The 12,847-nt window shown below is 37.0% G+C and overlaps 1 protein-coding gene across 1 annotated transcript in view; it reads right to left on the bottom strand.

The window, feature by feature from the left end:
• Positions 1-12,847, bottom strand: part of Ptprc (protein tyrosine phosphatase receptor type C) — a 110,893-nt gene that overhangs the window by 26,397 nt on the left and 71,649 nt on the right. The window contains exons 11-14 of the mRNA XM_057770215.1: positions 12,005-12,213; positions 5,048-5,108; positions 3,682-3,790; positions 3,032-3,066 (exon numbers count right to left, since the gene is read on the bottom strand). Coding sequence (XP_057626198.1) covers positions 3,032-3,066; positions 3,682-3,790; positions 5,048-5,108; positions 12,005-12,213 — 414 coding nt within the window. The remainder of the gene's footprint in view (positions 1-3,031; positions 3,067-3,681; positions 3,791-5,047; positions 5,109-12,004; positions 12,214-12,847) is intronic.

Here is a 12,847-nt window from a genome sequence, read left to right as displayed (position 1 = left end):
TAACAATTTTCTTCTCTTCATCTTTGTGGGAAATTTCATTCCCATGGAAGTGTTTGCTTATAAATTAATGACTTTTAAATCTTGCACGTAAATCATTTTCTGACTTTATACTATTCTCTTTACTAGAATGAGCTTCTCCTTTTCCTATGCCTAGGTAAAAGGCCCCCTAAAAAGTTTTCACTATTGTTAGACATCCATGGTTTTGACTGGTTACATGGAATTGATATTAATTAACATATTTCTATATTCCATAATTATGATTTTTCTCATCAACAGTCTCACATATGCTAAAAAAATTCACCCAGCAGCTCTATCCCCAGCCTCCATTTTTAACTTTTGTGTATTATTACAATTATAGAGATGATAAGAGAAAGTGATTAATATTATTCTGTTCATCATTCATCTTAATTTTGTTACAGTATATTATCAAACATATTATATTCATCTTTTATATTTCAAGAATATTTTAAAAATTAAGTACATTGTGAGACAACTTTTTATGATTTAAAGAAAGAGTGTAGATGGGTACTGCGTACTACCCTTTCTTTCCATTAAGAAAGCTTTCATTATCAGCAATATTTATACATGGATCTTGACAAAATATATGCTTTTACAAAACATGTATTTGTTATTTGATTTATTTTATGTGTATGAGTTTTGTTCATATTTATTCATGTGTACCACATGCATACAGGACCCACACAGGTCAGAAAAGGGGATATCTGGTTCCCTGGATCTGGATTTTAGGGCAATTGTGAGCAGCCAGTTCTCTTTACCTCTGACCTGTCTCTCCAGCCCCACAGACCATGATTTTTTAAAGGTTAAGAAAATTTGTGCTTACATACATAGAAATATTTCTCCTACTGTCCAAACTCCTGTTTCTGGTTCTTTCTCCAGGTGTCATGGTAACTGTCCCCATTGACAGATGAAGAAAGAAGCTGTCTATGCATGTGGCATAGCCGTTTACAAAAACTTTGTTTACAAACACAATTACCACTTTGTCTAGTTGCAGTCGGTAGTTCCATTAGGTGGTGGGTGATGCCTGGAACTCATCCATGCTAAGCTGAGGGCTGTGTTTAGAGTAGGTTAGTTCTAAAATCGTCCCAATTGCAATCGGTACTAATTACATGATGAAACCTCTGATCCTTCCAGTCCACCTTAACTCTGGGAAGAGTGTTCTGCCCGCTACCCAGGACTGACCACTCTTTTGTACCCCCTTCTCCTGTCAACCCAGCAGAACTAACACTCTAGAAATGTTACCTTGTTGACTTCCTCTATTCATTGGCATGCCCTGAATTCCATACACTCACCTGGGCACTGGGGAGAAAACAATGAAAAAAAAAAAAAAAAAAAGAGGACCCTCCCACCTTCCCAAACTCTGCACCCTACTTATGGGAGGCTAATGAAAAAGGCATGAACAAGTACAACTGTGTCAGGCTGTGATCCAGTCTCCAAAGGAGATTAAAATTAAGGATCTCTGAAGAACCAGCCCCAAAGCTGCTGTACACAGGCTTGCTGCCCCCTGTGGTCAGAAGGGAACCCTTTACACAGGAAGTAGCACAAGACACACAGGTGCTCTGAAATTCTGGGTCTAGAAACAAGAATGAAAATATAGAAATAGAAATATAGACACAAAAGTTAGAATGTAGAAGCTCAGGATATAGGAAGGAAGATAGATAAAGCTGTAATCCTGAGCAGACTACCAACATCTTTCTCAGTAGATCAAAGATAATCATTTGCTATTTTCTCAGCCACTTAAGAAGCTTCCATCAGCCTAGGTAATTTCATTTTACAACTAACTGTTCTATTTAGAAGGCCGGAGCTTCTCTCTTCTCTCTGCAAACTGAGAGTAGTTTCCTGGCCATCCTGGATCAACGACAGATATGAGCTGAGTTAACCTTTAGGAGACAGAGATACACGACCTCTGATTTAGGTATTGTCCCTGCTATGGGAATCTGGCAGCATCAAAGGGGGAGCACAGGGCTTCAGTAAACACTGCCTGGAAGTACCAAGGAAGAAAATAGATTAAGTACAAGCATTACTTTAACTGAAAAATGAAGATTGTAAAGTAAGGCAATCTGTATCTGAGTTTTACCTCAGGTTTGTAAAAAATTCCTTTATTCAGACCTAATGCTTGGTACTCCTTACTATAAGAAGGGGACCTCAAAGACCCATTTTTGCCACAGTGTCGGAAGCCTGAACTCTGTATATGGTCTCAGCTAGCTGATAAGCTTCTATGCCCCGCGGTGCTTTTTTATTTTTAAGTTTGCTTATGGTTTTCAAAGAATTTGGTTTCTGGAATAAAGTTTGCTTCTGGTTTATTCGACTTTAGTGGTTTGTGTGACACCCCCCGCCCCGTACCCAATATCTTAAGTAGTGGAAATAAGCTACTTTAATTTTTGTAAACATAGTCTAAACATCTTTAATGTTTTTTACTGGTTCTGTCTTTAAAACATAAAGAAATTTTATAAAGACTGGAAGAAGGAATGGCCTTATTTTATATATTGTCTATCATATTTATCATTGTGCCTTCAGTGGGAGGATCCACCATCCCACTCTGGCAAAACCTGAAGGTATTCCACATCACTTCCTCACTATAGAATATCATCTGTTCTCCCATTCTTCCTTCTTTACTAGTTTGTCTGAGGTTTCCCAGCAGTCTTTGCCAACTGATTTCCTGCACCCTCCACAGGCAATTTTCTATCGTTTATCTTTATACAGAACTATGCACATTACCCAGCTTAACATTTACCAAACTGTTCCTACTCATCAATAGACCTGGCTTCTTCTATTAGAAACCCAAACCTTAAAAGGCAGAGACCATGGCCTGTCACTATGGTGCTCTCAGTGCCATGGATAATATTTGTGATACCTTGGAAACTTCACATAGACGGCTACTTTTGCAGAAATGTAAATTTGTCAGTGGACAAATTTCAGTTTTGATTTTTTAAAATGCACAGCTCTTATTTTAAAATAAGAGATTGCAAATTCAGAAAAATAACTTTCAATGGTAAAAATTATTTATACTTACCCCTTGTAACAAGTTCTTGTTGTTCATCTAAATTGCTGTGAAAATAAGAAACATGGAATTCACTCGAAGATCAACTTAACTGAGCAAACACTGTTTTATCGATGTAGTGAGTGACGGGAGAAATAGAGGTAAGGATAAGAGAAAAGGGGGTAGGGAAATTAGGAAAGGAGGGAAAACAAAAGGGTGTAAAGTGGGAGAGATAAAACAAGAATTTGGGGAGAATGAAGAAAGCAAGTGAGGGGAGAGAAAGTAACCAAGGGTTGCCGGTAAATTTCAGAAGGATGAGAATGATCAAGAGAGTCCTTCTAGTTTTCAGAAATATTTATCTTCTGGGCAAAATAAATAAATAAATAAATAAATAAATAAATAAATAAATACACTTCCCAGAATGTCCCTCCTTCTGCATTTGATGTCCTCAGATTACTTTCATCTACTGAGAATTAAAAGAGAAGGTACACTGTCTTTCCACTGATTAGTATCAAAACAGGCCTACAATATCATTAGCAAATGTAGTGAGTATAACTACTTACAGCTAGCCATAAACTGAAGTTCGTGCTGTCTTCTCTCATTGTTTGGTCAATGCATTTTAGACGACAACTTGTGACATTATTACAACCACTACTACCTCCTAATTCAACATTGTCTCTTACCTGGATCTTTTCCGACGCAGGTCATAGATTTTATACAGAACAACAAGCAGGGCTATTGTTGTCACAACAATCAGAAATATCAGGAATGTAATCAGTGCTTTAGCATTATCTAGAAATAAAAAGTGACACACAAGAACTTATTATGTCAAATACTTTGCTAGACAATGTGACTGACCTTCATAAACTAGAATTTTAGTATTTTTCATTTATGGTAAAGATTCAAAGCTAAAATTTTAGAATAAGATAAAATACATTAGAATCTTGATTGTGCAGTGATGGGCTCTGTTATTTCAACATTCCCAAGGCATTTATATTTAAAGAGACTAATTAGAATATAGATGAGCACTTTCATTGCTTCTCATTAAATACTGTACTTTTGTAGAAAACTATCATTTAGATTCAATTCCCTTTCACAGACTCATTTTAAAGGGATCAATGAGGTAATGTAGTTATTACAGCTTTCAGAAAGAAACTCATAGTTTACCATTGAGCACAGAAGTGGGTAGCCTCCTAAGGGATTCATAAAAGCTTCTACCCCACAAAGATAAATCTCTTACATGCTCATTGGGGAATAGAACCAATTAACCAAGAGACAAAATTTATTTCATTTGACAGTGAGGATTAACACTTTCCCCATCTTGAGTTTTCACAAAGAATCAATGTGAACCACACGCCAAGGGCAAGCAGGATTGGCATATCTTTATTCTGGGTCACTTGCCATCCTTTTCATGCCCACAATGGAAAGATCATAAGCCCATGCAGTGACATCAAGCTTTGAGTCCTGAGGACAGGCTATTGGGCTTCCATCTTAGTTCTTACTTCCTGGAAAGGAATTTGGCCAGAATCCTATTATCTTTGCACCCTAGTTCCTTAATTCCTAAAATGAGGCTAAATAGTGTAATTCCTGTAAATGATAGACTGTGAATAGTGTAGAGAAAAGTAGCTATCCACAACCCTCCTGGCCCCAATTTTTATGCTTTATTGTCTATAATGATGCTGTAGACACTTAAGGTATCTTAGAAAATGGAACGTCATCAGCACACACACCGGTAGCACAAATATATGTCGAACATCACAGTTTGGAAAGCAGTCCCATTTAAAAGAACTACCAAAAATATTTGTCAGTGCAAATAAATATTCTAAAATTTGTAGTAAAGACAAAATTTATTTAGTGACTAAATTATCAAATCTATTAATTTTTATGACACTGTATTTTAATGTCTTTACTTAGATTTTTGAAAATTGCAGGTATTTATAAAATGTGTATAAGCAACTAAGGAGTCAGTCTATAGGTGCAAAATAGCACACCTTTGCTCAAACAAATGCATACAGATAGAGATGGAAAAAATAGGCCAGGATGACTTACAAGATGTTGATTCATTTTTAACAACTGCTTCTCCCTGATACTCTCCATTGAAAAAGGAGACCTAAATTTCAGTTAAAACAAAGAAAAGAAAAAGAAAATAATTCAATATTCTCTGTAAGTGTTCATGGTATGTTATAAAATGTACATTATTTCTCATAAATGCTGCTCGTTTTCATTAAAACCTCCTGAGTAAAAGCTGAAACTTTACAGTTATTTCATTGTACACAGTCAAAGAGTTCGAAAGGGGGTTGACCTCTCTTAGGAATGGCATCAATAACAAATGGAAATGGAAGAACAGAGTCCAAGAAATGAAACCAGAATGAATGATTTTAAATTATATTAAATAGACAAAAATAACATTGTCCATTAATATGCTAGCAGGCTCACATTTATTTTTAAAGTAAATCTGTTATTTACAAGAGTTGGGTGTGGAATATGCATGTTTTTGAAGGTAAAGACATGAACAAATTGCAGTGTGAAAATAATTAGCATAAACACCTAGAGCTCATAAAATTTAATACAAATAAAGAAAATCAGCTTGATCTAAACAGAAACTGAAAGGGGTGCTGAAACAAGACTACTGATGCCACATAAATTATGCAAAAATAGATCTGAATGACACCATTACAGAGGACTGATATAATGTGGCAATCCTGGCAATCATTCACAGAAGCCTTCATCCTCTATATAGGTGAATCTGGGATTTCCCAGTATCCATAAACCAGATTGTGTCAATTACCTTTTATAAAGTAATATAATTCACAGCAATATAATTTTAAACTCCACAGATATAGATATAGTACAACATAAAGTTCTCAAAGTATCCATCATAGACTCTTTTGAAGTCATCAAGGTAGAAACAATCAGAACAAACAATAGTCTTTAAGAACCCACAGCTTTCTGCATGCAGGCAGGCAGCTATGACTGACAAGTCATGTACAAATGTTTCCAAACCATGGTAATAATGATCATTATTATTTATAATTATTAAAAATAATGGTTATTTTCATAAGAGGTAAAGAAAAAATGAGGAAAACATCTAAATAAATTACTAGAAATAAATTATTAATATTAAAGCAAGCATAACTACTTTTAGTGGAAATGGTGATACTGAGTAAATATGAGATGATTATACCCGCATGAAAATATGTATATTGCTTTAGGGTCATAAATGTATGTGAAAATAAATTATGACAAGTGGAATGAAGAAAACAAGAGCTTTGTACAGTGAAAAAAGGAGTAGCTAAGTGAAAATTTTCTCTTAATTTGAATTTTATGTTTATAATGTTCATTCATATATCCGAGAATAATGTATAAGGTGGAAAAGAGAATCCTAGAAGAAAAGCATGCCATGGAGTGAAGTCATCAACAAGATAAAAGCCAAGTGTGTGAGAGACTAAATGGAACACTGTGCCAATGGCTTTGTGGCCACTGGGGAAGTCATCCACAATGAAACACAATGCAGGATGCTTTAGTAAAAAACAGCACACTATCTCTCTATGTGGAATATCCTTCAGGAATATATAAATGGCACACTCACTCAAACAAATATCTGCAAGAATCAATGACTGCGAAAGACAATGTAAATGATTCTCAAAGAATACCTCTATTAAAAAAATAATCAAAGGGATTTCTAGGATACAAACCATCCCTATACTATTTAAAGTTAAGCAACATTGAAAAAAGAGTGAAATCTATCCAAAATGCAACAAAAGTTATGAATATCACACAGTTGTCAAACCCATCTCTTCCTATTTATTGAATTATCCCCTTTGTGAATACCTACCCATGGAATGATAAAATATTGAACTATTTATTCATTGATGCATTGAAACCATAACAAACTGCGAAAGAGAAGAGGCAATTTGCCTCTTGGAATATGATGAATGTTTAGCATTAGAAAACCCATTACTGTAATTCACCACGGGACCAAATCAGACCACTGAAGCACCATTTAATAAAACACCATATATATTTTTATGGATTCTAAACTATTTGTTGATGTGGGAAAGTTGTCTGTATTCTGTCAATCATGTTTTAAATAAATGCTGATTGGCCAGGCAGGAAGTATAGGTGGGAAAACCAGACAGGAAGTAGAGGTGATGCAATGAGAACAGAATTCTGGGAAGGAAGAAGTTGATTCCTCACAGTCCTGCACAGACCACCGAGGAAGCAAGATGTGAGCTGCCCTGCTGAGAAAGGCAGTCCCGACTATGTAGCTATGGACACACTGTTGCTGCTTGCTTCCTGGCAAGGACATTGAAATACCATAGGAGCTTTTGAGTTTTGTTTATGGACACACTATTGCAGCTTGTTTGCTGGAAAAGACCTTGAAACACCATGGAGTTGTGGCAATAAACATGGCCCTGGCCAGTACCTCAGCCATGATTGCTTACTGAATTAAAGGCTCATGTGGTCATAAAAAGAGAGATATACAATAAAGAGAGATTCAAAGAGGAAGAAAACTATATAGAGGCTAAAGGTTAAAGTCCTTAAAAATAAAAAAAGAAATAAAGACAGTAGTAGGGTGTGGTGGTACACACCTTTAATCCCAGTACTGAGGAGGCAGAGACAGACGGATTTCTGTGAGTTCAAGGACAGCCTGGTTTATAGAGGGAATTCCAGGACAAAAATATACAGAGAACCTGTCTCAAAAATTAAAAGTAAAAATAAAAGAAATAGAGGTTAAAATAAAGCTGCACAAAGATGGAAAATACACAGAGAATCTTGATCCTGTATGCTATATGTTCTCTTTAATTGTTTGAATGCTGAGCAAGGAGCAACAGCTGCTAAAAGATATTTGCTTATAAATGCTGTTGAACTAATCGAAGATAGATATTCTGAAAATACCTTGACTTAAAAATTGAAGTCAAGCCGGGCGATGGTGGCGCACGCCTTTAATCCCAGCACTCGGGAGGCAGAGGCAGGCGGATCTCTGTGAGTTCGAGACCAGCCTGGTCTACAGAGCTAGTTCCAGGACAGGCTCCAAAGCCACAGAGAAACCCTGTCTCGAAAAACCTAAAAAAAAAAAAAAAAAAAAAAAAAAAAAATTGAAGTCAAAAGATATGTTACTTTGGAGAAGAGATTTTGCTTTTGTGTCCACAGAAAACAAGAAGCTCTGGATTTATTCAGAGTTGAGAAAAATCAGCTTTGATCAAGGAAGACCACCTGAGAAATCTCCGGCAGGAATAGATGGCCCAGATGTCTGAATTCTTCATTCAGAACAAGTTCAAGACTGCTGCCTGAGATGATCAAGACTCACATGACTTGATAATAACTCTAAACTTTCTTTAAGTCCCCATAAGATTATCAGTACCCCTAACCAGCTGGAAGTAGCTTGGAATACTATGCCCACACTCCCCAAAAATGGACTATGGATATTTTCCTTTGTTTTTTTTTTAAAAAGAGTGGGATGTGCTGTGGGAGAATTGTCTGTATTTTGTCAATCATGTTTTAAATAAATGCTGATTGGCCAGGCAGGAAATATAGGCAGGAAAACAAGATAAAAAGGAGAGGTGATGCAATGAGAACAGGAGAGTTCTGGGAAGGAGGAAGTTGATTCCTCCCAGTCCTGCGCAGACCACCAAGGAAGCAAGATATGAGCTGCCCTGCTGAGAAAGGTACCATTGTAAGAACAATGGGTTAATATAAGCTATAAGAGCTAATATGTAGCATGAGCTAATGGGCCAAATCAGCTTTATAACTTATAGAGATCTCTGTGTAATTTTCTTTGGGGCTTGCCGGCTGTGGGGTACCGGGCAGGACAGAAACCCCAACAAGCAGGCCCCCTCATGTTACAATTTGTGATGACTATTCTTGGTTGTCAACTTGATTATATCTGGAAGTAACTAAAACCCAAGCAGCTTAGGTATGCTTGTTAAGGATTTTTTTTTCTTTTATTGAATCTTAAGTGGAAAAACCCATTTTAAATCTAGATTTTTTTTTTGAGGTGTTTTAAGATTCACCTTAAATCTGGGCCACCACTTTTTTGTGGACGCTTATATACTAGAGACAAAAGAAGGAAGCAATTGCTCTTTGCTTGCTTGCCCTTCCTCTTGCTGTCAAGGCATTCTGTCACTGGCATTAGATAATACTTCTTCTTCAGGATTCTGGCATATACTGAAGACCAAGTGAGACGTCCCACCTCATGGACTGAACAGCTGCTGAATTTTTGGACTTCCCTTGGTAAATAGCCATTGTTGGAATAGATGAACCACAGGCTGTAAGCCACTATAATAAATCCCATATATATTCATGCTATTCTGTTACTCCAGAGAACCATAACTACTACACTACCTTTCTTTCTTAAAATTATAATCCCAAAAAGTGGATTATACAAAACACTTGGAGTGGCAAGAAGCCAAGGAAGTCATCCATCCCTGTCATTCTGTAACAGTTAATGTTCATTCTCAAATTGACAGTATCTATAATCACCTATGGAAACAAACTCAAAATATATCTGTAAAGGAGTTTCAAGATGGAGTTAGTTGAAGAATAAGACCCACCCTCAATGTGGGTAGCACCATTCCTTGCTAGACTAAATAAGTAATGAGACTAAGAAATAAAGAGAAAGTAAGCTTTACATTGCTCTGTCACTTTGCAACTGTAGATAAAACATAGACAGTTGCCTCATGGCCCTGCCACCATCACTTCCCCACCAACTTGGACTGTATCCCCGTCCAACTATGAGAAAAATACCTTCTCTCCTCCAGTCAGTTTGCCAGGTATGTTGTCATAGAAACAAGACAAGTAGCTAATATAGAAAACCAGAGGCCAACGAGATCACACCACAGATAAAATTGCTTGCTACACAAGCCTGGCAACCTGAATTCAATCCCTTGAGCCCATGGTAGAAGGAGAGAATTGACTTCCCAGATGTATCCTCTAACTTCCCTGTATGTGCACTATAGCATATAGTGGCCATGTTCACATATGCATGTGCCTTTATTGTATAAAGTAAGACTGATAAATAAAATCTCCTCTGAGGAATGGGATCATTGCTGAGCACATGACCTCACTCCTTTGGAAATGATTTGTGCGAAGATAGAAGAGTTTGGAGATTCATTCTAAAGAAGGCTGAGAATGCTTTAAGAACATAATACATAATTCTTGTAGGAATCAAAAGGCCAGAGTGCCAAGAGAATGGCAAATAGTAAATGCCCAGCTCATGGTGTTACAAGGCTTGGAGGGAACCAAGACTGAATGTATCAGCTACATGATACATTTTGGCAAAAAATCTGGCTACATTCTGTCTATGGCTGAGAAACTGAGCAGTAGTGAACTCAAAGAAATGGATTAATCTCTTCTGTGGAGGAAATCTTATGGTAGCACAGTGTTCAGGCTGTAGCAAAACTACTGCTAACTGCTCTCATTCAGCAATTCAGGAAGAAAGAGGAGAAACACGAAAATGTGAAGTTGGGTGGAGAAAATATGTGAGCAAGTTTAAAGGGGAAGATGAGATCATACTAGGTGGAAGATAATGGATTCAAAGTTATACACTTGGGTGTCAAGTTCACAAAGAGACTTATGAGGGTTAATACTGATTGTTGCTTTGACAGATCTAGAGTCACCTAAGAAATATATTTCTAGGCATGTCTGTGAGGGAGTAGAGTTAACTGCACAAAGAAAACCAACGCAAAATGCAGCAACATAGACCTACCAGGAAGAGGATCCTAAATGGAACAATTATAAGAGAGCAAGCTGAGCACCAAAATTCATTTCTTTCTGCTTTCAGAATACGGGTGCAATGCAACCAGTTCTATCAGGCTCCTGACAGAATGCCTTCTCTCAAACTAGAAGTCAAAGAAAGACTATCCTTCTTTAAGTTGATGTTTTCATGTATTGAGCAGAAAGTATTAAAGACTTTAAAGGAAGTTGCTATTTACTGAAAAACATGTTTACTGAATTCTGTGTATATTAGAGTTCAATATAGTTATCATTCATAGAATATGATAAAACCAAATGATCGAACCCCATGCCACTATTGGAAGTTAAGTAACAAAAATGTGGAAAGGCAAGCATAATGAATAATACAGAAAAAAATAAAATTTGCTGAACTGTCTTAGAAATGGTGATTTTTATCTAATGCATAGAAATTTTCATTACAAACAACAGAAATATCTTTATAATGCCCAGTCTGTGGTGAAATTATAGATATTTAAAGATTCTTGACGTTTATTTTGTGTTTGAATGTTTTCTTGAATTTGTTTCTGGTATTTTCTAATTTCAAAGCACACATAAAATTTTGTAGCTGAAAACAATAAAAATAAATATTTAGCAAAGTAAAGATATGCTACCCATGAATTGTCTCCTACCAGATGATATGGGAGGTCCTTCTGTGTATGTGTTGCTTTTATTGGTTAATGAATAAAGAAACTGCCTTGGCCTGTTGATAGGGCAGAACTTAGGTAGGCGGAGAAAACTGGACTGAATGCTGGGAGAAGGAAGGTAGAGAGAGAGAAGACATAGTGCCATTGCCTGAGACAGAGGTGTTGAAACCTTGCGGGTAGGCCACAACCTCCTGATAATACACAGATTACTAGAAATGGGTTAAATTAAGATGTAAGAGTTAGCAAGTAAAAAAAACTAGAGCTAATGGGCCAAGCGGTGATTTAATTAATACAGTATCTGTGTGGTTATGTTGGGTCTAAGCTAGCTGGGTGCCAGAGAAAAACAAACGGCTCCCTCTAACAACCAGGCACACAAGCAATAACTTCCTTACAGTTGTCATTTTGAAGTTGCAAATACTCTAATAAAATTTTGCCTTAAAACCTTGCTTTTCTTTCCAGAAATAAAATGCCTGGCATCAAATTTTGGAATGTTCTAAAGTGTTGATTTCACAAGTTATCAGAGATCTTTAAATTCATATGAGCTTGACCTCAATGCCATGTAAGTGCTAAGGCTGAAACACTGTGCTACAGCTGGGGAAAGCAGTGATGATAGAAAACAGGAGCTTACCAGAAATGTATAGTCAGTTGAATAGTAGAGATCCTTTAGGTCAAATCTGCATGTGGTTTGGTTGAAAGTCTTAGCTGAAGAACCTTTACTTTTGACTTCCAAAATGTAAAATTTCCTGGGGCCATTAATTTCATGAGGAGGTTCACATGTGACGCTTATAGCATTTTCTGACATCCGGATGGCTTTCACTTTATTGACCACGCTTGGCCCTATCAAAACAAAGAAATGCGTTTTATCTTAATCGTTTGATATGCAAGAATTTAAATAACTTGAAACCTGAGTACAATGTAAATCAGTTTAAATGTTGGTCTGCAAACGAGACACGAATTCAAAATCTATGTCAAAAATCTAGAAAAATAAATCACCTCTTCATTAAGTATTAAGGAAATAAATTGATTGAGGGAGTCATAAGGTTAGCAGAAACCTGACTCTAGAGAAATTCCCAGGACTCCACGAGGATGACCCCACCTAAGACCCTAAGCAGTAGAGGAGAGGGGGCCCGATCTTGATGTGCCCTGTAGTCAGACTGATGATTAGCTTAAATATGACCATAGAACCTTTATCCAGCAACTGATTGAAACAGAGGCAGAGACCCACATCAGAGCACTGGACTGAGCTCCCAAAGTCAAACTGAAGAGTGGAAGGAATGAGAATATGAGCAAAGAGGTCAAGACCATGATGGGTTCACCCACTGAAACAGCCTAACTGAACTAATGGGAGCTCATCAACTCCAGCTGGACTGGGGAGAAACAAGAATGAGACCAGGCTAGTCCCTCTGAATGTGGTTGACAGTTGCATGGCTGGGGCAGACTGAGGGGCCACTGGCACCAGGGCAATGACACC

This window comes from Chionomys nivalis, chromosome 5 (assembly GCF_950005125.1).
Source record: "Chionomys nivalis chromosome 5, mChiNiv1.1, whole genome shotgun sequence".
Lineage (NCBI taxonomy): Eukaryota > Metazoa > Chordata > Mammalia > Rodentia > Cricetidae > Chionomys > Chionomys nivalis.
Note: the sequence above shows the minus strand (reverse complement) of the source record. Positions and strands in the feature narration are given on the sequence as shown.